Raw genomic sequence first — 22591 nt, 5'->3', positions numbered from 1 at the left:
AGAGGAGAGTTAAAGGTGATGTCCTGCTGGGAATAGACTGTTAAGAGGAGAGTTAAAGGTGATGTCCTGCTGGGAGTAGACTGTTAAAGGTGATGTCCTGCTGGGAGTAGACTGTTAAGAGGAGAGTTAAAGGTGATGTCCTGCTGGGAGTAGACTGTTAAGAGGAGAGTTAAAGGTGATGTCCTGCTGGGAGTAGACTGTTAAGAGGAGAGTTAAAGGTGATGTCCTGCTGGGAGTAGACTGTTAAAGGTGATGTCCTGCTGGGAGTAGACTGTTAAGAGGAGATTTAAAGGTGATGTCCTGCTGGGAATAGACTGTTAAGAGGAGAGTTAAAGGTGATGTCCTGCTGGGAGTAGACTGTTAAGAGGAGAGTTAAAGGTGATGTCCTGCTGGGAGTAGACTGTTAAAGGTGATGTCCTGCTGGGAGTAGACTGTTAAGAGGAGAGTTAAAGGTGATGTCCTGCTGGGAGTAGACTGTTAAGAGGTGAGTTAAAGGTGATGTCCTGCTGGGAGTAGACTGTTAAAGGTGATGTCCTGCTGGGAGTAGACTGTTAAGAGGAGATTTAAAGGTGATGTCCTGCTGGGAATAGACTGTTAAGAGGAGAGTTAAAGGTGATGTCCTGCTGGGAGTAGACTGTTAAGAGGAGAGTTAAAGGTGATGTCCTGCTGGGAGTAGACTAAGAGGAGAGTTAAAGGTAATGTTCTGCTGGGAGTAGACTGTTAAGAGGAGAGTTAAAGGTGATGTCCTGCTGGGAGTAGACTGTTAAGAGGAGAGTTAAAGGTGATGTCCTGCTGGGTGTAGACTGTTAAGAGGAGAGTTAAAGGTGATGTCCTGCTGGGAGTAGACTGTTAAGAGGAGAATAAAAGGTGCATGTATTCAGTCAGGACAGGCAGTCTGGTGCATGTATTTAGTCAGGACAGACCGTGTGGTGCATGGCAAGTTCCTATATAATAACAGGTTTTATTCTATAGTATTTCAGGCCTGTAGTACTTAAATCATCTCTGCTTCTCATGTCTCAATGCTGTTTGAACTTTAAAGGTTAAGGAGAAGACACCACGCGGTATTTCCTTTGAGGAAACTGGTCACTTTGGAGCGACTGATCTGATCTCACATCTGTTCTCAACGTCGAGAAGACAAATATCACAGTTTTACACACTTAAGGTGAGTTGAATACCTAAATGTGATGAGACCTTGGGGAAGCGTCCCAAATGGCAACCTATTCCCTATGTAGTGCGTTACATTTGACCGGAAGCCCGCCCTACAAGGTTTTATTTAGGACACAACCCATTCATGCCACTTAAGGCCAGAGAGGTATCAACAAAGTGTGGGGGATTAAATTATGTTATTTTGTTATGGAGTTCTCTCAGTTCCAGGAGGAGGCGGGTCTGTCTATATGCCCTATTAGTTATGGAGTTCTCTCAGTTCCGGGAGGAGGCGGGTCTGTCTATATGCCCTATTAGTTATGGAGTTCTCTCAGTTCCGGGAGGAGGCGGGTCTGTCTATATGCCCTATTAGTTATGGAGTTCTCTCAGTTCCAGGAGGAGGCGGGTCTGTCTATATGCCCTATTAGTTATGGAGTTCTCTCAGTTCCGGGAGGAGGCGGGTCTGTCTATATGCCCTATTAGTTATGGAGTTCTCTCAGTTCCGGGAGGAGGCGGGTCTGTCTATATGCCCTATTAGTTATGGAGTTCTCTCAGTTCCGGGAGGAGGTGGGTCTATCTATATGCCCTATTAGTTATGGAGTTCTCTCAGTTCCGGGAGGAGGCGGGTCTGTCTATATGCCCTATTAGTTATGGAGTTCTCTCAGTTCCGGGAGGAGGCGGGTCTGTCTATATGCCCTATTAGTTATGGAGTTCTCTCAGTTCCGGGAGGAGGCGGGTCTGTCTATATGCCCTATTAGTTATGGAGTTCTCTCAGTTCCGGGAGGAGGCGGGTCTGTCTATATGCCCTATTAGTTATGGAGTTCTCTCAGTTCCGGGAGGAGGCGGGTCTGTCTATATGCCCTATTAGTTATGGAGTTCTCTCAGTTCCGGGAGGAGGCGGGTCTGTCTATATGCCCTATTAGTTATGGAGTTCTCTCAGTTCCGGGAGGAGGCGGGTCTGTCTATATGCCCTATTAGTTATGGAGTTCTCTCAGTTCCGGGAGGAGGTGGGTCTGTCTATATGCCCTATTAGTTATGGAGTTCTCTCAGTTCCGGGAGGAGGTGGGTCTATCTATATGCCCTATTAGTTATGGAGTTCTCTCAGTTCCGGGAGGAGGCGGGTCTGTCTATATGCCCTATTAGTTATGGAGTTCTCTCAGTTCCGGGAGGAGGCGGGTCTGTCTATATGCCCTATTAGTTATGGAGTTCTCTCAGTTCCGGGAGGAGGCGGGTCTGTCTATATGCCCTATTAGTTATGGAGTTCTCTCAGTTCCGGGAGGAGGCGGGTCTGTCTATATGCCCTATTAGTTATGGAGTTCTCTCAGTTCCGGGAGGAGGCGGGTCTGTCTATATGCCCTATTAGTTATGGAGTTCTCTCAGTTCCGGGAGGAGGCGGGTCTGTCTATATGCCCTATTAGTTATGGAGTTCTCTCAGTTCCGGGAGGAGGTGGGTCTGTCTATATGCCCTATTAGTTATGGAGTTCTCTCAGTTCCGGGAGGAGGTGGGTCTATCTATATGCCCTATTAGTTATGGAGTTCTCTCAGTTCCGGGAGGAGGCGGGTCTGTCTATATGCCCTATTAGTTATGGAGTTCTCTCAGTTCCGGGAGGAGGCGGGTCTGTCTATATGCCCTATTAGTTATGGAGTTCTCTCAGTTCCGGGAGGAGGCGGGTCTGTCTATATGCCCTATTAGTTATGGAGTTCTCTCAGTTCCGGGAGGAGGCGGGTCTGTCTATATGCCCTATTAGTTATGGAGTTCTCTCAGTTCCGGGAGGAGGTGGGTCTGTCTATATGCCCTATTAGTTATGGAGTTCTCTCAGTTCCGGGAGGAGGCGGGTCTGTCTATATGCCCTATTAGTTATGGAGTTCTCTCAGTTCCGGGAGGAGGCGGGTCTGTCTATATGCCCTATTAGTTATGGAGTTCTCTCAGTTCCGGGAGGAGGTGGGTCTGCCTATATGCCCTATTAGTGATGGAGTTCTCTCAGTTCCGGGAGGAGGCGGGTCTGTCTATATGCCCTATTAGTTATGGAGTTCTCTCAGTTCCGGGAGGAGGCGGGTCTGTCTATATGCCCTATTAGTTATGGAGTTCTCTCAGTTCCGGGAAGAGGTGGGTCTGTCTATATGCCCTATTAGTTATGGAGTTCTCTCAGTTCCGGGAGGAGGCGGGTCTGTCTATATGCCCTATTAGTTATGGAGTTCTCTCAGTTCCGGGAGGAGGCGGGTCTGTCTATATGCCCTATTAGTTATGGAGTTCTCTCAGTTCAGGGAGGAGGTGGGTCTGTCTATATGCCCTATTAGTTATGGAGTTCTCTCAGTTCCGGGAGGAGGTGGGTCTGTCTATATGCCCTATTAGTTATGGAGTTCTCTCAGTTCCGGGAGGAGGCGGGTCTGTCTATATGCCCTATTAGTTATGGAGTTCTCTCAGTTCCGGGAGGAGGCGGGTCTGTCTATATGCCCTATTAAAGGGAAAGTTGTGTAACATGCCACAACAAAACAGCCATGGTTCTCCCGGTGATGACAAGGTGAAAGGTGTGAAAAAGGAAATGAGAAAATGTGAAAATAAAGTATTCATGGTGATTGTGTATATATATATATATATATGTATGTATGTATAGAGAGAGAGATGACTAGCTAGGCCTTGAAATAGAAGAATAACCTACGTCACAGAAAGTGTGTGGGGACAGGCTGCGTAGATACAGAACAGGGAAGGAAATGCTTGTAGACTGAGCATTTTTGTGTCCACAGTAATTGGTTCAACTGTGCCCGTCGTTGGCTATGGACATAGTTCCATGTTAGGTGTGTGTGTGTGTGGGTATGGTTGTGTGTGGGGGGGGGTATGGGTGTTTGTGGGGGGGTATGGGTGTTTGTGGGGGGGTATGGGTGTGTGTGGGGGGGTATGGGTGTGTGTGGGGGGGGTATGGGTGTGTGTGGGGGGGTATGGGTGTGTTTGTGGGGGGGTATGGGTGTGTTTGTGGGGGGGTATGTGTGTGGGGGGGGGGGTATGAGTGTGTGTGTGGGGGGGGGGGGGGGGGGGGCGTATGGGTGTGTGCATGATTGAAAGGTACATCTACAATCCCCATACATGGACATGGAGGAAAGATATGGGAGGTCTGGGGTAGAGCTAGGGGAGGTCTGGGGGAGAGCTAGGGGAGGTCTGGGGGAGAGCTAGGGGAGGTCTGGGGAGAGCTAGGGGAGGTCTGGGGAGAGCTAGGGGAGGTCTGGAGGAGAGCTAGGGGAGGTCTGGAGGAGAGCTAGGGGAGGTCTGGGGGAGAGCTAGGGGAGGTCTGGGGAGAGCTAGGGGAGGTCTGGAGGAGAGCTAGGGGAGGTCTGGGGGAGAGCTAGGGGAGGTCTGGGGGAGAGCTAGGGGAGGTCTGGGGGAGAGCTAGGGGAGGTCTGGGGGAGAGCTAGGGGAGGTCTGGGGAGGTCTGGGGAGAGCTAGGGGAGGTCTGGAGGAGAGCTAGGGGAGGTCTGGGGGAGAGCTAGGGGAGGTCTGGGGAGAGCTAGGGGAGGTCTGGGGGAGAGCTAGGGGAGGTCTGGGGAGAGCTAGGGGAGGTCTGGGGGAGAGATAGGGGAGGTCTGGGGGAGAGCTAGGGGAGGTCTGGGGAGAACTATGGGAGGTCTGGAGGAGAGCTAGGCGAGGTCTGGGGGAGAGCTAGGGGAGGTCTGGGGGAGAGCTAGGGGAGGTCTGGGGGAGAGCTAGGGGAGGCCTGGGGGAGAGCTAGGGGAGGTCTGGGGGAGAGCTAGGAGAGGTCTGGGGTAGAGCTAGGGGAGGTCTGGGGAGAGCTAGGGGAGGCCTGGGGGAGAGCTAGGGGAGGTCTGGGGGAGAGCTAGGGGAGGTCTGGGGGAGATCTAGAGGAGGCCTGGGGGAGAGCTAAGGGAGGTCTGGGGAGAGCTAGGGGAGGTCTGTGGGAGATCTAGAGGAGGCCTGGGGGAGAGCTAGGGGAGGTCTGGGGTAGAGCTAGGGGAGGTCTGGGGAGAGATGCCCTCTCTCTCCCTCCTCCCTCCTTCGTGTATGCGTAGTCTGGACCGTGTGTGTGTGTGTATATGTCTGTACAAGCTATTCACTTACTTTCTATCTTCCACCCATCCCTCTTTTATCCCCTTCTCCCTCTTCCTCCCTTCTATCTCTGTCTCCTCCCTCTCTCCCTCTCTTCCTCCCTTCTCTCTCTGCCTCCTCCCCCTCTCTCTCCCTCCTCCCTTCTCTCTCTGTATCCTCCCTCTCTTCCTCCCTTCTCTCTCCTACTCCTCCCTCTCTTCCTCCCTTCTCTCTCTGCCTCCTCCCTCTCTCCCTCTCTTCTCTCTCTGTCTCCTCCCTCTCTTCCTCCCTTCTCTCTCTGTCTCCTCCCTCTCTTCCTCTCTTTCTCCCTTCTCTCTCTGTCTCCTCCCTCTCTCCCTCTCTTCCTCCCTTCTCTCTCTGCCTCCTCCCTTCTCTCTCTGTCTCCTCCCTCTCTCCCTCTCTTCCTCCCTTCTCTCTCTGCCTCCTCCCTCTCTTCCTCCCTTCTCTCTCTGTCTCCTCCCTCTCTCCCTCTCTTCCTCCCTTCTCTCTCTGCCTCCTCCCTCTCTTCCTCCCATCTCTCTCTGCCTCCTCCCTCTCTCCCTCTCTTCCTCCCTTCTCTCTCTGCCTCCTCCCCCTCTCTCTACCTCCTCCCTTCTCTGTGTGTGAGCGTAGTCTGGGCGCTCAGCCAAGTAGAATGTGTTTTTGAATGAATATCTGATGCGGCTGGCTGTGGGAGGAGCTATGTTACTGGAGTACTGGGAGAAAAGGAGGGAGGGAGCGTGGGAGAGAGAGAGAGAGAGACAGACTGAATGAGAGAGAGATGGAGAGAGAGTGAGAGAGAGAGAAAGGGAGAAAGGGAGAGACAGAGAGAGAGAAAGGGAGAGACAGAGAGAGAGGTCTGACTGCCTTGCATAACACACGTTGGAGCAGCTTTGCACGCAGGACTTCATGTGATTCTTCAACCAGGGGGACTTCCTCTATCGCTGGCTCATCACAGAGCCTTACGGCTGGGTGTACATGTTCACCCGCTCTCCCGGACGGACCCTACCTGGAGCCTGGAGGAAAACAGGGCTGGCTCTGAAAAATAGACCTGCACAAAGGAGACGTAGAGAAAGAGGATTTCCCTATAGGAATACGTAGTGTAGAAGCTACACAGGCAAGAGGAAGTCTGACAATGCTCTGCCAGCTGTGGCTGTGTACAGCCTGGTAAGCTTTTCCCCTCTCCCTCGGCAAAGACAGTGTTTCTTCTGGTTTCTTCTTGATTTGTGGCATAGTATTTTGGACCCTGGTCCTCTCCAGTCATGCGTTCATCACCACTGTCATTCCCTCATCCAGTAATGCCCCTAGAGGCTACAGAACGTACACTGCATCTGGTTGGTCTTTGGATCGCATTAAGATAAATACATTTACAAAAGAGCCAAGTCATACAGGTTTTTGTAGAGAGAGGTGTTTGCTTGTTTACACGGGAATCCCTGACCTCTCTGTTTGTCTCTGCCTCTCTGTCTCCATCTGTCTGCGTCTGTCTGTCGTCTAACATTGTGTGAGCTAGCTTAGTGAGGAGATGAGCGATGCAGGACGCTGGAGTCATTGTGAAAAGAAGACAAACAGCCAGCTAGCCACAGCTCTCTCTCTCTCTCTCTCTCTCTCACGCTAATACTGCGTTCATAACTAAATGGGAATTTAGCACATACGACTGGGAAAAATCCAGTTGAACGGCCCTCCAAACGGTAACTACTAGTGTAAAACGCATCTGTCATCCTGAGCTGCCACTTCACCCACATGCTGACCTCTGACGTCACCAAGGAAATGACCTTCATAACAGCATTTTGGGTATTTAACTGCAACAACAAAACTTTTTAAAAATAAAAATCAATCTGTTAATATGTTTGTTTTTTTAACACTATAATTAGTTTAGAAGCACGATAGCTGTACTTTTAGTTTATGGTTTACGCAGCTTGTTGGTCATTAGCCAATCTGCGTGACTTTAAACTTGTTTAAAGTATGTGAATGCATCCAACTTTGTAAATTCCCACCTCCCACTTGGTGACGAACACAACATTAGAATCTCCTTTACACTCCTGGTCCGCCTTTTAAAGGGAGAGTCAGTCGGGGAATGGCAGGGTTTATTTGGAGCATTAAAGCTAGTAACCCAATAGACACACACAGATGGTTAACCTTGTGTTTGGTACATTTATAGGAGGTTTGTGGGGGGAAGGTAATATCTGATGGAGAGTGTAGACAGTCAGTTAGTCATTGTCAGCCAGTCAACCAGCCAGTCATTCAGCCAGTCAGTCAGCCAGTCAGTCAGCCAGTCAGTCAGCCAGTCAGTCAGTCAGCCAGTCAGTCAGCCAGTCAATCAGTCAGTCAATCAACCTGAGTTGAGTCATTCAGCCAGTCAGTCAGTCAGTCAGACAGCTAGCCAGCCAGTCAGTCAGTCAGTCAGTCAATCAGTCAGCCTGTCATTCAGTCAACCAGTCAGTCATTCAGCCAGTCAGCCAATCATTCAGCCTGTCATTCAGTCAACCAGTCAGTCATTCAGCCAGTCAGCCAATCATTCAGCCAGTTAACCAGTCAGTCAGCCAGTCAATCAGTCAGTCAATCAACCAGTCAGTCAGTCATTCAGCCAGTCAGTCAGTCAGTTAGTCAGTCAGTCAGCCAGCCAGCCAGCCATTCAGTCAACCAGTCAGTTAGTCAGTCAGTCAGACAGCCAGCTAGTCATTGTCAGTCATTCATTAATTCAGTCATTCAGCCAGCCTGTCTATCAGTCAGTTAGTCAGCCAGCCAGTCAGTCATTCAATCAGTCAGTCAGTAAGCCAGTCAGTCATCCATTCAGTCAACCATTCAGTCAGCCAGCCATCCAGCCAGTCATTCAGTCAGTCATACGTAGTGTAGTCTCTGTGACAACAACAGAGTCAGGTGACAGAAACACAGCAAGGCAACATGTTGTTTCATCGTCAATGTTTGGTTGTTTTTTGTTGTTATTTGGTCGTCAAAGCTCATTTCTGGGAATAATGTACATAATGTGACCATGGCCCATAAGGTCAAGTGCTCTATATAGGGAATAGGGTGCCATATGGGAAGCAACCAGTCCCTCTCCAGATCTGCCTAGCCAAAGGACCCAAAGAGCTTCCTGTATTTGTGCACTGTGAGTTTAGTACATGAGTGTTCTCATCAGTGTTATCTTACTGGCCGTGTGTTTGTTGGTCTCAAGGTTATAATAATAACTGTGGGAAATGGAGAAGGTTTCCTCCTTGGTGTCTGTGCTGCTTGCTATCCATGTCAGTGAGTGCCTGCATCCCAAATGCCATCGTACAGATACACTACATGACCAGAAGTATGTGGACACCTGCTCTTCGAACATCTCCTTCCAAAATCATGGGCATTCATATGGAGTTGGGCCCCCCTTTGTTGCTATAACAGCCTCCACTCTCCTGTGGAAGGCTTTCCACTAGATGTTGGAACATTGCTGCGGGGACTTGCTTCTATTCAGCCACAAGAGCATTAGTGAGGTCAGGCACTGATGTTAGACGATTAGGCCTGGCTCCCAGTCGGCGTTCCAATTCATCCCAAAGGTGATCGATAGGGTACAGGTCAGGTCTTTGTACAGGCCAGTCAAAATTTTCCACACTGAACATGACAAACCATTTCTGTACAGACCTTGCTTTGTGCACAGGGGCATTGTCATGCTGAAACAGGAAAGGGCCTTCCCCAAACTGTTGCCACAAAGTTGGAAGCACAGAATCGTCTGGAATGTCATTGTCTGCTGTAGTGTTAAGATTTCCCTTCATTGGAACTAAAGGGCACAAACCATGAAAAACAGCCCCAGTTCATTATTCCTCCCCCACCAAACTTGGAGCAGGTAGTGTTGTCCTGGCATCCACCAAACCCAAATTTAGGACATAGCCAGTCATTGGTAGTGAGTTGAGATGAGGTGAGGTGAGGTAGGTGAGATGAGGTGATGTAGGTGAGGTGAGGTAGGTGAGGTGATGTAGATGAGGTGAAGTAGGTGAGGTGAGGTGATGTAGGTGAGGTGAGGTAGGTGAGTTGAGTTGAGGTAGGTGAGGTGAGGTAGGTGAGATGAAGTAGGTGAGGTGAGATGAGGTGAGGAAGGTGAATTGAGGTGAGGTGAGGTAGGTGAGGTAGGTGAGGTGAGTTGAAGTGAGGTGAGGTAGGTGAGGTGAGGTAGGTGAGTTTTGAGGTGAGGTAGATGAGTTGAGGTGAGGTGAGGTGAAGTAGGTGAGGTGAAGTAGGTGAGGTGAGGTAGGTGAGTTGAGGTGAGGTGAGGTGAGGTGAGGTAGGTGAGTTGAGGTGAGGTGAGGTGAGGTAGGTGAGGTGAGGTGAGGTAGGTGAGTTGAGTTGAGTTGAGTTGAGGTGAGGTAGGTGAGGTGAGGTAGGTGAGTTGAGGTGAGGTAGGTGAGGTGAGGTAGGTGAGGTGAGGTAGGTAAGGTGAGGTGAGGTAGGTGAGTTGAGTTGAGGTGAGGTAGGTGAGGTAGGTGAGTTGAGTTGAGGTGTGGTGAGGTGAGGTAGGTGAGTTGAGGTGAGGTGAGGTGAGGTGAGGTGAGGTGAGGTGAGGTAGGTGAGTTGAGGTGAGGTGAGGTGAGGTAGGTAAGGTGAGTGAGTGGTAGTGAATGGAACAATGCTTGTTCCCATTCAGGACGTGTCTGCTGCCTCTGGGGCATGTGAGGAGAGACTCTCCATATAGCTGAGCACAGGAGAGTTGTCCAAGGGTGCTGGGATCCTCTGTTTGTCTTTAGCGTTGTGGGGCCGTGTGTGTGTGTGTGTGTGTGTGTGTGTGTGTGTGTGTGTGTGTGTGTGTGTGTGTGTGTGTGTGTGTGTGTGTGTGTGTGTGTGTGTGTGTGTGTGTGTGTGTGTGTGTGTGTGTGTGTTGGACTGTAAACAGATGACTATTTTACACCAGTGGAAAGTGGGACATGGTGTCTCTGTGTTGTGACTCTCCTGTAACTATGCCTCAGAGATTGTTTTTGTGTTACCGCAGTGTTCATTGTCAAGGCTCGGGTTGTCGTGGTGTTTTCCTCGTGGTGTTATCAATGGATTGCCATGGTGATGGGGTTGTGCTGTAGCAGTGTCGTAGTGTGTGTGTGTCTGTGTGGAGCTAATCGACAATGTCTGCGTGAAGTGGAGGCTATATGGTGCTCAGATGCTACAGGCACCGCTTAATGTGGGTCAGGAAAAGCAGCTCTCTCTCTCCCTCCCCTCTCTCTTTATCTCTCTTTCTCTCTCTTTCTCTCTTCTCCCATCCTCTGCCACTTTCTGTTTTTCCTCTCTCCCTCTCTCTCGCTTTGTTTTTCTCTCTCTTTTTTCCCCTCCCTCTTTCTCTGTCACTCCATGTTTTTCGCAGCATCTCTCCCTCCCTGCCTGCCATCATGCTTTGTCTTTCTGTTTATCTCTTTCTCCCTCCCTGCCTGCCATCATGCTTTCTGTCTTCCTGCCTCTCTGTTTATCTCCTCTCCTTCTCCCTTTCTTCCTGCCTCTGTTTATCTCCTCTCCTTCTCCCTTTCTTCCTGCCTCTGTTTATCTCCTCTCCTTCTCCCTTTCTTCCTGCCTCTGTTTATCTCCTCTCCTTCTCCCTTTCTTCCTGCCTCTCTGTTTATCTCCTCTCCTTCTCCCTTTCTTCCTGCCTCTCTGTTTATCTCCTCTCCTTCTCCCTTTCTTCCTGCCTCTCTGTTTATCTCCTCTCCTTCTCCCTTTCTTCCTGCCTCTGTTTATCTCCTCTCCTTCTCCCTTTCTTCCTGCCTCTGTTTATCTCCTCTCCTTCTCCCTTTCTTCCTGCCTCTCTGTTTATCTCCTCTCCTTCTCCCTTTCTTCCTGCCTCTCTGTTTATCTCCTCTCCTTCTCCCTTTCTTCCTGCCTCTCTGTTTATCTCCTCTCCTTCTCCCTTTCTTCCTGCCTCTGTTTATCTCCTCTCCTTCTCCCTTTCTTCCTGCCTCTGTTTATCTCCTCTCCTTCTCCCTTTCTTCCTGCCTCTCTGTTTATCTCCTCTCCTTCTCCCTTTCTTCCTGCCTCTCTGTTTATCTCCTCTCCTTCTCCCTTTCTTCCTGCCTCTCTGTTTATCTCCTCTCCTTCTCCCTTTCTTCCTGCCTCTGTTTATCTCCTCTCCTTCTCCCTTTCTTCCTGCCTCTGTTTATCTCCTCTCCTTCTCCCTTTCTTCCTGCCTCTCTGTTTATCTCCTCTCCTTCTCCCTTTCTTCCTGCCTCTGTTTATCTCCTCTCCTTCTCCCTTTCTTCCTGCCTCTGTTTATCTCCTCTCCTTCTCCCTTTCTTCCTGCCTCTGTTTATCTCCTCTCCTTCTCCCTTTCTTCCTGCCTCTCTGTTTATCCCCTCTCCTTCTCCCTTTCTTCCTGCCTCTGTTTATCTCCTCTCCTTCTCCCTTTCTTCCTGCCTCTGTTTATTTCCTCTCCTTCTCCCTTTCTTCCTGCCTCTCTGTTTATCTCCTCCCCTTCTCCCTTTCTTCCTGCCTCTCTGTTTATCCCTTCTCCTTCTCCCTTTCTTCCTGCCTCTCTGTTTATCTCCTCTCCTTCTCCCTTTCTTCCTGCCTCTGTTTATCTCCTCTCCTTCTCCCTTTCTTCCTGCCTCTGTTTATCTCCTCTCCTTCTCCCTTTCTTCCTGCCTCTGTTTATCTCCTCTCCTTCTCCCTTTCTTCCTGCCTCTCTGTTTATCTCCTCTCCTTCTCCCTTTCTTCCTGCCTCTCTGTTTATCTCCTCTCCTTCTCCCTTTCTTCCTGCCTCTCTGTTTATCTCCTCTCCTTCTCCCTTTCTTCCTGCCTCTGTTTATCTCCTCTCCTTCTCCCTTTCTTCCTGCCTCTGTTTATCTCCTCTCCTTCTCCCTTTCTTCCTGCCTCTGTTTATCTCCTCTCCTTCTCCCTTTCTTTCTGCCTCTGTTTATCTCCTCTCCTTCTCATTTTCTACCTGCCTCTCTGTTTATCCCCTCTCCTTCTCCCTTTCTTCCTGCCTCTGTTTATCTCCTCTCCTTCTCCCTTTCTTCCTGCCTCTGTTTATCTCCTCTCCTTCTCCCTTTCTTCCTGCCTCTCTGTTTATCTCCTCCCCTTCTTCCTGCCTCTGTTTATCTCTTCTCCTTCTCCCTTTCTTCCTGCCTCTCTATTTATCTCCTCTCCTTCTCCCTTTCTTCCTGCCTCTCTGTTTATCTCCTCTCTTACCTCTCAGCTCTTGCCTCTCCTTTGTTACCTCTGGTACATCTAGCAGGCTTTATCAGGCTGTTCTGTTATAGATATAGAATGATGCATCTAGCAGGCTTTATCAGGCTGTTCTGTTATAGATATAGAATGCTACATCTAGCAGGCTTTATCAGGCTGTTCTGTTATAGATATAGAATGGTACATCTAGCAGGCTTTATCAGGCTGTTCTGTTATAGATATAGAATGGTACATCTAGCAGGCTTTATCAGGCACACATGGAGGTTCACTGAGGTCTTCAGTCCGGTTGCCTGTATGTTTATTGTTGAATGTGTAGATGATGTAGATGTGATGACGTGAGGCAGGGGGTAATATACACAATACAACATGACTTCCTAGAACATCCTGATGTGATTGTCAAATTATCATTTCAATGAGGAGTGACTTGGGTGAAATGGATGGACACACACGCACGCACATAAATACACACACACAGGCCTCCCGAGTGGCGCAGTGGTCTAAGGTACTGCATCGCTAGCTGTGCCACTAGAGATTCTGGGTTCGAGTCCAGGCTCTGTCGCAGCTGGCCGCGACCGGGAGACCCATGGGGTGGTGCACAATTGGCCCAGCGTCGTCCGGGTTAGGGGAGGGTTTGGCCGGCAGGGATGTCCTTGTCCCATCACGCACTAGCGACTCCTGTGGTGGGCCGGGCGCAGTGCACGCTGACACGGTCGTCAGGTGTACGGTGTTTCCTCTGACACATTGGTGCGGCTGGCTTCCAGGTTAAGTGGGCATTGTGTCAAGAAGCAGTGCGGCTTGGTTGGGTCGTGTTTCGGAGGACGCGCGGCTCTCTGCCTTCGCCTCTCCCGAGTCCGTAGGGGAGTTGCAGCGATGAGACAAGACTGTAACTACTAATTGGAAACCAGGATATTGGGGAGAAAAAGGGGTAAACAGAATTGATATAAATACACACAGAACAACAACAACAACCAGGATGTCATTGGATCTGGTGTCTGGCTTGATTTTCACACCTACCTTTTTCCACTCACAGTCATTGAAGCAGGGGTTGGTACCGGTTCAGGAAACAGAACCAAAAACGGTGAAAAAACAACAAAAATTCAAGTAACAGAAATAGAACCAGCAACTAGTGTTCCGGAACAGAACTGTTATTTTCAGTTAATAATGTCATTGTTTTGTTCCCGAAAATATTCTGTATTTAAGTACAGTTATGATGCTAGTAATAGCCTAAACTCATGCCATGATGTTCAGCGCTTTAAGCCAAGCCTGTTACATGTCCACCCCTCTTTCTCACTCTCTACTCACCCGCATCTCATGCCTGCAGGGGCGCATATTAAAATATGGAATGTCATGATTGCATATATCCTTTGACGTGTGTCATGCACAGAGAGTAAGCATGTTGGAAATGTACAGCCATCATTCTTCTCTGTTGTTTCTACATTCTAGAACACAACAGTTGTGTTTCTTCCTCTGTCTCCAGATTTACAGCTGGCGGACGTTGTGGTTAGTCAGAGATGATTCCTCATGAAGTCCATGGAGTCGTCCTCTCTGTCGCCTGGCGGGCGTCACTCTGCCCTCTCTAGACTACTGAGTCCAGGACACACAGTCACACAGTGAAGACCTGAAAGAGACCTGATAGAGCCCACGACAACACTGAGAGAGAGAGATGTTTCGCATGCCAATAAAGCCCTTAAATTGAATTGAAATTGAGAGAGAAACAGAGATAGGGACAAAGAGAGAGAGAAACAGTAGGTTCAAAAAACCTACTTGAGAGACAAACAAAGAGTGAAAACCAACCATGAAATCCAACCAGGAGAGGAGCCATGGCTGTCTACCTCCAAAGAAGCGTGAGATCGTAGCCCTGGAGCAGAGGCCTGTGGTGGTACCAGCAGCAGCTGAGATCCTAGCCCTGGAGCAGAGGCCTGTGGTGGTACCAGCAGCAGCTGCAGCCTCAGCAGACACCACCTTGCACACAGAGAACCTGACTTGGCTGGCCAATGTAGCCAGCGAACGCTGCAGATCCACAGAAACTCCCAGCCCCAGGTTTCCTGTCTCCTCGTCCTCCTCTTCATCTCCCTCCCCTTCTGCTCTCCCCCTGTCCTCTCTCTCCACGATCTACCCCACTGGGGTGGGGCTCAGCCAACAGGGCGGGACAATCCAGTACGCCCAGCTGGCCCCTAACCTCCAGTTCATTAGCTCGGGGCCGTACACTGGCTACATCTCCTCTCAGATCATCCAGTCCACTGCCACCAGTGTAGCCGCCTCCACAGGGCAACAGCGCCACCATCTGGACGGCCACTGCTACACCACCGCCCTCATCTCCCAGGCCACCAAGGTGTGTGTCTATTGTGTGTGCATTCGGAAAGTATTCAGACCCCTTGACTTTTTCCACATTTTGTTACGTTAAAGCCTTATTCTAAAATGTATTAAATTGTTTTTTCCCCCTCATCTACACACAATAAGGTATTTTTTACATGTATTTTTTATACATTTACAAAAATGTATAAAAACCTGTTTTTGCTTTGTCATTATGTTCACTGTGTTCAGATTGATCAGATGTTTTATGTATTTAATCCATTGTGGAAAAAGTCAAGGGGTCTGAATACTTTCCAAAGGCACCGTGTATCGGTGTTGGGGAGTAGTGAACTACATGGAGTTCAACTAGTAAGTTAACTACATTTTGCAGTATTTTGCTGGTAGTTTAACTAAATTATGGCAAGACAATTTGTGTCAGACCTGCCCAATTCTCACTTAAAACATCATTTTTGTGTTTAATAGACTAGATTGTGATCTGTTTTTGCAATTTCTAGACTATGACATTTCAGATTTCAATATGATAATGCATCATTAAAGTAGTCAACTACTTTTTCAAGGTAACTTTAAGGTTCAGTAAACTATATTTTCTTAAGGCTAGATTTAATGTAGCGTAACTTCTTCCAGAGTGAAGTAATTGTTAGCTTGATAAACTTTCATAGTAGCTTCCCCACCACTGGTATTTATTGTGTAATTAATTAGTAATATTATTATTATACAGTGGGGCAAAAAAGTATTTAGTCAGCCACCAGTTGTGCAAGTTCTCCCACTTAAAAAGATGAGAGAGGCCTGTAATTTTCATCATAGGTACACTTCAACTATGACAGACAAAATGAGAATTTTTTTTCTCCAGAAAATCACATTGTAGGATTTTTTATGAATTTACAGTGGGGCAAAAAGGTATTTAGTCAGCCACCAATTGTGCAAGTTCTCCCACTTAAAAAGATGAGAGAGGCCTGTAATTTTCATCATAGGTACACTTCAACTATGACAGACAAAATGAGAAAAAAAATTCCAGAAAATCACATTGTTGGATTTTTTATGAATTTATTTGCAAATTATGGTGGAAAATAAGTATTTGGTCACCTACAAACAAGCAAGATTTCTGGCTCTCACAGACCTTGTTATCAGTATAAAAGACACCTGTCCACAACATCAAACAGTCACACTCCAAACTCCACTATGGCCAAGACCAAAGAGCTGTCAAAGGACACCAGAAACAAAATTGTAGACCCTGCTGGGAAGACTGAATCTGCAATAGGTAAGCAGCTTGGTTTGAAGAAATCAACTGTGGGAGCAATTATTAGGAAATGGAAGACATACAAGACCACTGATAATCTCCCTCGATCTGGGGCTCCACACAAGATCTCACCCCGTGGGGACAAAATGATCACAAGAACGGTGAGCAAAAATCCCAGAACCACACGGGGGGACCTAGTGAATGACCTGCAGAGAGCTGGGACCAAAGTAACAAAGCCTACCATCAGCAAGGGCATTGAAGATGAAACGTGGCTGGGTCTTTCAGCATGACAATGATCCCAAACACACCGCCCGGGCAACGAAGGAGTGGCTTCATAAGAAGCATTTCAAGGTCCTGGAGTGGCCTAGCCAGTCTCCAGATCTCAACCCCATAGAAAATCTTTGGAGGGAGTTGAAAGTCCGTGTTGCCCAGCAACAGCCCCAAAACATCACTGCTCTAGAGGAGATCTGCATGGAGGAATGGGCCAAAATACCAGCAACAGTGTGTGAAAACCTTGTGAAGACTTACAGAAAACGTTTGACCTCTGTCATTGCCAACAAAGGGTATATAACAAAGTATTGAGATAAACTTTTGTTATTGACCAAATACTTATTTTCCACCATAATTTGCAAATAAATTAATAAAAAATCCTACAATGTGATTTTCTGGATTTTTTTCTTCTCATTTTGTCTGTCATAGTTGAAGTGTACCTATGATGAAAATTACAGGCCTCTCTCATCTTTTTAAGTGGGAGAACTTGCACAATTGGTGGCTGACTAAATACTTTTTTGCCCCACTGTATAATTATGAGTGTTTTTTATGTTTTGATTGGTGTGAAGAAATATCCCCTTTGGGGCGATTAGTGAAATACTCTGTTATGTTAAGGTTGGGGACCAGCAGAACCAGGTCCAGATAGGTCTGCCATCTGACCTGGCTGTTACGTTAAGGTTGGGGACCAGCAGAACCAGGTCCAGATAGGTCTGCCGTCTGACCTGGCTGTTATGTTATGTTAAGGTTGGGGACCTGCAGAACCAGGTCCAGATAGGTCTGCCGTCTGACCTGGCTGTTACGTTAAGGTTGGGGACCTGCAGAACCAGGTCCAGATAGGTCTGCCGTCTGACCTGGCTGTTATGTTATGTTAAGGTTGGGGACCAGCAGAACCAGGTCCAGATAGGTCTGCCATCTGACCTGGCTGTTATGTTATGTTAAGGTTGGGGACCAGCAGAACCAGGTCCAGATAGGTCTGCCGTCTGACCTGGCTGTGTCCGTTGGAGGGACCCACTTCACCACTACCCACCAGTACATCCAGCTGGACAGTAGCAGCCCTCTGACCGTCACCTCCCCTACCCAGGGTCACCTCCAGCCTCTCCAGCTCCACACCCACCCTGGGGTGGGCCTCCTCCCCCACACCCTCACCCTCGCCCCCTCCCAGGTGCTGGTCCAGTATACGGATGGGTTAGGGGTCAACAAAGCTGAGGGCGGACACACCAAGGTATTTACATCGTTTTTTTATTGAAGATATTTTTAGATGTTGAACTGTTTGCGAGGAGAGCTTGTGGGTAAGCATGTCATTGTACAGTGTAGACTACACTGTATCCTGTGGATATGATAAATAAAGATTGATTTGATTTGAAGGTGGTGCAGCTGAATGGAGAGCTGGAGAGGAGTTTCGGTAAACAGAGCTGTGCTGGCATCAAAGGAACCTCCTACTCTAACCAGAACAATCAGCAGGTTCACCATGGATATGAAGCTCGACACATCCTCATTCCCGCAGACTACACTACCCAGGATTCCACAGGACTACAAACCTCCCTGGTGCTGGTAGCAAACGCCCAGCCCAACCCTCACCCTACCAGTGGTGCTGAGCAGGACAAGGTCCAGGTCCACCCATCACTAATACACAGTGAGGGAGGAGGCATCTGTCTAAGGAAACCTGTCTCCAGAACCTCCTCTTTCACCTCCTCTGAGGCTCTGAAGGTCTCTTCTGCCCCTCACACGGTTATCCAGACCACCCACCACTCTGACGAGCATGTACACAGCCTGTACTCCACCACCCAGGCACCAATCATCGGCTACATCGCCAGGGCAGGTAACCAGCATGGCGTCAGCTACGCCACCCTGCCGCAGCACCTGGTCATCCCGGACGGCCAGTCCCTCCAGTCTCTCCTGATACCCGTTAACGGAGTTACCACCACTACGGACCTCGAGGCTGCCTGCTCGGTGACCGCCAGGACGGCCAGCACCACCGCCTCTCAGCTGGCTCCAGCGACCGCATCCCTCCCCCGCCACACCTACCTCACCGCGTCCCTGTCCAAGTGTGAGATGCTGGGGTCGGACGGCCACCACCAGTCCCCTGCTGTACTCCAGGCCCAAGTACTACCCATCCAACACATCCAAATCCCGTCTAACACACCTGCTAATGTGGTGGCGTCCCCCTCCCCTGCCCCAGCCCTAGCTCCAGGACCTGTCCAGGCCTCCCCCTCTCTCTCCTCTTCCCCCTCCCCTGTCCCAGCCCTAGCTCCAGGACCTGTCCAGGCCTCCCCCTCTCTCTCCTCGTCCCCCTCCCCTGCCCCAGCCCTAGCTCCAGGACCTGTCCATGCCTCCCCCTCTCTCTCCTCTTCCCCCTCCCCTGCCCCAGCCCTAGCTCCAGGACCTGTCCAGGCCTCCCCCTCTCTCTCCTCTTCCCTCTCCTCCACTCCAGCTCCTGTCCAGTCCACCCCCACTCTCTCCTCTTCCCCCTCCCCTGCCCCAGCCCTAGCTCCAGCCCCTGTCCAGGCCTCCCCCTCTCTCTCCTCCTCTCCAACCACGCTCCCTCCGTTCTTCATGCGTGGCTCCATCATCCAGCTGGCGGACGGGGAGCTGAAGCGAGTGGAGGACCTGAAGACGGAGGACTTTATCCAGAGTGCTGAGATCAGCAGTGAGCTGAAGATTGACTCCAGCACAGTGGAACGCATCGACACGGGCCAGACACCCAACGCTGTCATCATACAGTTCGGTGTCGGGGAACACAAAGCACAGGTGAGCTTGTTGTTGTCTCCATTCCCCTAGACTCAGTGCCAGTCTGTTTGTACTACCCTGCCAACGCCTTGTCACTCATTCTCTCACCGCAGTGGTGTTGAAAAGAGCACAAACAGATCTGAGACCAGGCTACCCGTAACCCCATCCTAATGTCAATGTTTATGCCAATAACAGTTTATTGTGTATCCTTTGTGTGTTGTATTCCTCTGCAGGTGTGTGTGGAGGTGCTGTTAGAGTACCCGTTCTTTGTGTTCGGCCAGGGCTGGTCGTCCTGCTGCCCTGGCCGGACCACTCAGCTGTTGGAGCTGAGCTGTGCCAAGCTGTGTGTTGGGGACGTGTGTGTCTCCCTGACCCTCAGGAGCCTGAGGGGTGGCGGTGGCTCTGTGTCTGGGAGGAACCACAACAGCCAGGGTCACGAGGTCAAGCTGAGGCACAGCCACAACACTGGGGACATCACACAGGGGTCTAACCGCCAGGGGAACAGTCAGGGGAATAGCCAGAGTAATGGTCAGAGAGACAGTCAGAGTATGGACAAAGACTTTAGGAACAGTTTGAATGCTGCAGGCAGCAACAGTGTCTTCCTGGTGCAAGTGGCCAAAACAGACAGGTTGAATGAGGAGGACAGGGACGTCCCCCGCTGTGTGGACCAGGTGACAGGATCTGGACTGAGACCCGGATCTGGACCAGGGGTCTACGGAACTGGAGTTGGACCCAGGAGCACCTCGGACCTGCAGGCTGTCTCAGGGAACGGAGAGATGATAGGGAGAGACAACGGAGAGACGAGAGAGAGAGAACAGAATAGCCCCATGCTCCCTCCGCCCCTCGAGACAGAAGTGGGTGAGGCAGGCAAAGAAAAACCCTGGGGTCGTAAGAGGAGGTGGTCTGCCCCAGAGAGAGATCAGACAGAGAGGGCGGACGAGGAACCCCCTTTGACTCTGCCAAAACCCTCTTTTATAACTCAGCAGGTCAAACTCTCCATCGAGGGAAGGTCAAATGTTAGTCGTTGAAGGAGCTGGAGTGTTGGACAGGAGGTAGGGAACATAGTTTTGTATGTTTGTAACGTTGTTAGTGCTGTTTGGTTTAATCTATCTATCCACATTAATGGAAAGGATTCATTTACCTGGTATATACATGTTTTATGATTCTATTTCTATGGAAGGAACATTGTTGTCTCTGTGTTTGGCCCACTGTCTGGGAGGCCAGTCTCTCTCCAGAACACAGTTAGTGGCCCACTGTCTGGGAGGCCAGTCTCTCTCCAGAACACAGTGAGTGGCCCACTGTCTGGGAGGCCAGTCTCTCTCCAGAACACAGTGAGTGGCCCACTGTCTGGAAGGCCAGTCTCTCTCCAGACCACAGTTAGTGGCCCACTGCCTGGGAGGCCAGTCTCTCTCCAGAACACAGTGAGTGGCCCACTGTCCGGGAGGCCAGTCTCTCTCCAGAACACAGTTAGTGGCCCACTGCCTGGGAGGCCAGTCTCTCTCCAGAACACAGTTAGTGGCCCACTGCCTGGGAGGCCAGTCTCTCTCCAGAACACAGTTAGTGGCCCACTGCCTGGGAGGCCAGTCTCTCTCCAGAACGTGGTTAATGGCCCACTGCCTGGGAGGCCAGTCTCTCTCCAGAACACAGTTAGTGGATACTGTAGCTAGCAGATGGTTGACCTGGAAAGGCTTGAATTTACTAAACCATGAGATTTGTCCTCTATATTGACCTATAAAGTGAATTATGCATGTGTGAGTTATATCAATTGATAATTTCTGCCTTGTTAGAATACAACCCTCTACTGCTCATCGTTACCCTCAGTCATCAGAACCCCCCTCTGGACAGCGCTGTGCAGTTAGGCTACTTTAAAGGGAAATACAATGCTGAATGATAGACATGTAGATTCCCAGACAATGAACCCAGGGACATTCTAAGGGCCAAAGCAGCCTAATTGAGCAGTTAAGATCATACCCTCTGATTGTGAGGACAGTCCCAGCGAGGAAGAATGGACCTCAGAATCAGGTTTGAGAGGCAGTGAAATACTAGTTTAGGGAAAAGCTTTCACTATCAGCTTTTCCATGGTGTTGTAGTATTAGTAGTGGCACAGAACGCCTAAATCTAACCCCCCCCCCCCAAAAAAATAGGATGGAATATTTGTTTCAATGAAAAACCACAATGTGTAGTAAAGGATTACACATACACTGTATACACTGCATTCCTGAAGTATTCAGACCCCTTGACTTTTCATACATTTTGTTACGTTACAGCCTTATTCTGAAATAGATTTTTATTTTAAGTCTTTATCAATCTACACACAATACCACATAATAACAAAGTGAAAACAGTTTTTTTTAAATACATTTTTAACCCCTAAAAAACAGTAATACCTTATATACGTAAGTATTCAAACCCTAGTGCTATGAGACTCGAAATTGAGCTCAGGTGCATCATCCTTGAGACTCTTCCTAGAGCTGGCCGCCCGGCCAGAAACAAGTCTCTCACCGTTGCCACTTGCTATAGACCACCCTCTGCCCCCAGCTGTGCCCTCAACACCATATGTGAATTGATTGTCACCCATCTATCTTCAGAGCTCGTGCTGCTAGGTGACCTAAACTGGGACAATGCTTAACACCCCGGCCATCCTACAATCTAAGCTTGATGCCCTCAATCTCACACAAATTATCAATGAACCTACCAGGTACAACCCCAAGTCCGTAAACACGGGCACCCTCATAGCTATTATCCTAACCAACCTGCCCTCCAAATACACCTCTGCTGTTTTCAACCAAGATCTCAGCGATCACTGCCTCATTGCCTGCATCCGTTATGGGTCTGCGGTCAAACGACCACCCCTCACCACTGTCAAACGCTCCCTAAAACACTTCAGCAAGCAGGCCTTTCTAATTGACCTGGTCGGGGTATCTTGGAATGACACATCCCGTCAGTAGAAGATGCCTGGTTATTCTTTAAAAGTGCCTTCCTCACCATCTTAAATAAGCATGCTCAAAAAATGTAGAACTAGGAATAGATATAGTCCTTGGTTCACTCCAGACCTGGCTGCCCTTGACCAGCACAAAAACATCCTGTGGTGTTCTGCATTAGCATCGAATAGCCCCCGTGATATGCAACTTTTCAGGGAAGTTAGGAACCAATATACACAGGCAGTTAGGAAAGCTAAGGCTAGCTTTTTCAAACAGAAATTTGCATCCTGTAGCACAAACTCAAAAAAGTTCTGGGACCCCTTAAAGTCCATGGAGAATAAGAGAACCTCCTCCCAGCTGTCCACTGCACTGAGGATAGGAAACACTGTCACCACCGATAAATCCCCTATAATTGATCATTTCAATAAGCATTTTTCTACGGCTGGCCATGCTTTCCACCTGGCTACCCCTACCCCGGTCAACTGCCCGGCACCCCCCACAGCAACTCGCCCAAGCCTCCCCATTTCTCCTTCACCCAAATCCAGATAGCTGATGTTCTGAAAGAGCGGCAAAATCTGGACCCCTACAAATCAGCCGGGCTAGACAATCTGGACCCTCTCTTTCTAAAATGATCTGCCGAAATTGTTGCAACCCCTATTACTAGCCAATTCAACCTCTCTTTCGTATCATCTGAGATTCCCAAAGATTGGAAAGCTGCCGCAATCATCCCCCTCTTCAAAGGGGGAGTCACTCTAGACCCAAACTTCTACAAACCTATATCTATCCAAAAAGCCAAGTTAAGAAACAGATCAC

The 22591-nt window shown here is 49.3% G+C and overlaps 1 protein-coding gene across 2 annotated transcripts; it reads left to right on the top strand.

The window, feature by feature from the left end:
* Positions 1-719: 719 nt before the first annotated feature.
* Positions 720-20998, top strand: LOC110520717 (ataxin-1). 2 transcript variants are annotated; one of them, XM_090220418.1, is made up of 6 exons: positions 720-824; positions 1040-1162; positions 13788-14642; positions 17071-17352; positions 17496-18878; positions 19091-20998. In XM_090220418.1, the coding sequence occupies exons 3-6, from the start codon at positions 14106-14108 to the stop codon at positions 19883-19885; spliced, it is 2997 nt and encodes a 998-aa protein (XP_090076544.1). In that variant the 5' UTR covers positions 720-824; positions 1040-1162; positions 13788-14105; the 3' UTR covers positions 19886-20998. The 2 variants fall into 2 exon arrangements, with proteins under 2 accessions (XP_090076544.1, XP_036791914.2); XM_036936019.2 differs by lacking the exons at positions 720-824; positions 1040-1162 and adding an exon at positions 5887-6346.
* Positions 20999-22591: the final 1593 nt, after the last annotated feature.

This window comes from Oncorhynchus mykiss, chromosome 3 (genome assembly GCF_057628025.1).
Source record: "Oncorhynchus mykiss isolate SJ-2025 chromosome 3, ASM5762802v1, whole genome shotgun sequence".
In the NCBI taxonomy this organism is placed as follows: Eukaryota; Metazoa; Chordata; class Actinopteri; order Salmoniformes; family Salmonidae; genus Oncorhynchus; species Oncorhynchus mykiss.
This window is presented reverse-complemented; position numbering and strand designations above follow the sequence as displayed.

Excerpts from the sequence above, each read along its gene's own strand:
- LOC110520717 (XM_090220418.1), top strand. The coding sequence starts at position 14,106 with ATGAAATCCAACCAGGAGAGGAGCCATGGCTGTCTACCTCCAAAGAAG. Across the intron at positions 14,643-17,070 it reads TCATCTCCCAGGCCACCAAG|GTTGGGGACCAGCAGAACCA; the intron begins GTGTGTGTCTAT and ends TGTTATGTTAAG. Across the intron at positions 17,353-17,495 it reads CTGAGGGCGGACACACCAAG|GTGGTGCAGCTGAATGGAGA; the intron begins GTATTTACATCG and ends TTTGATTTGAAG.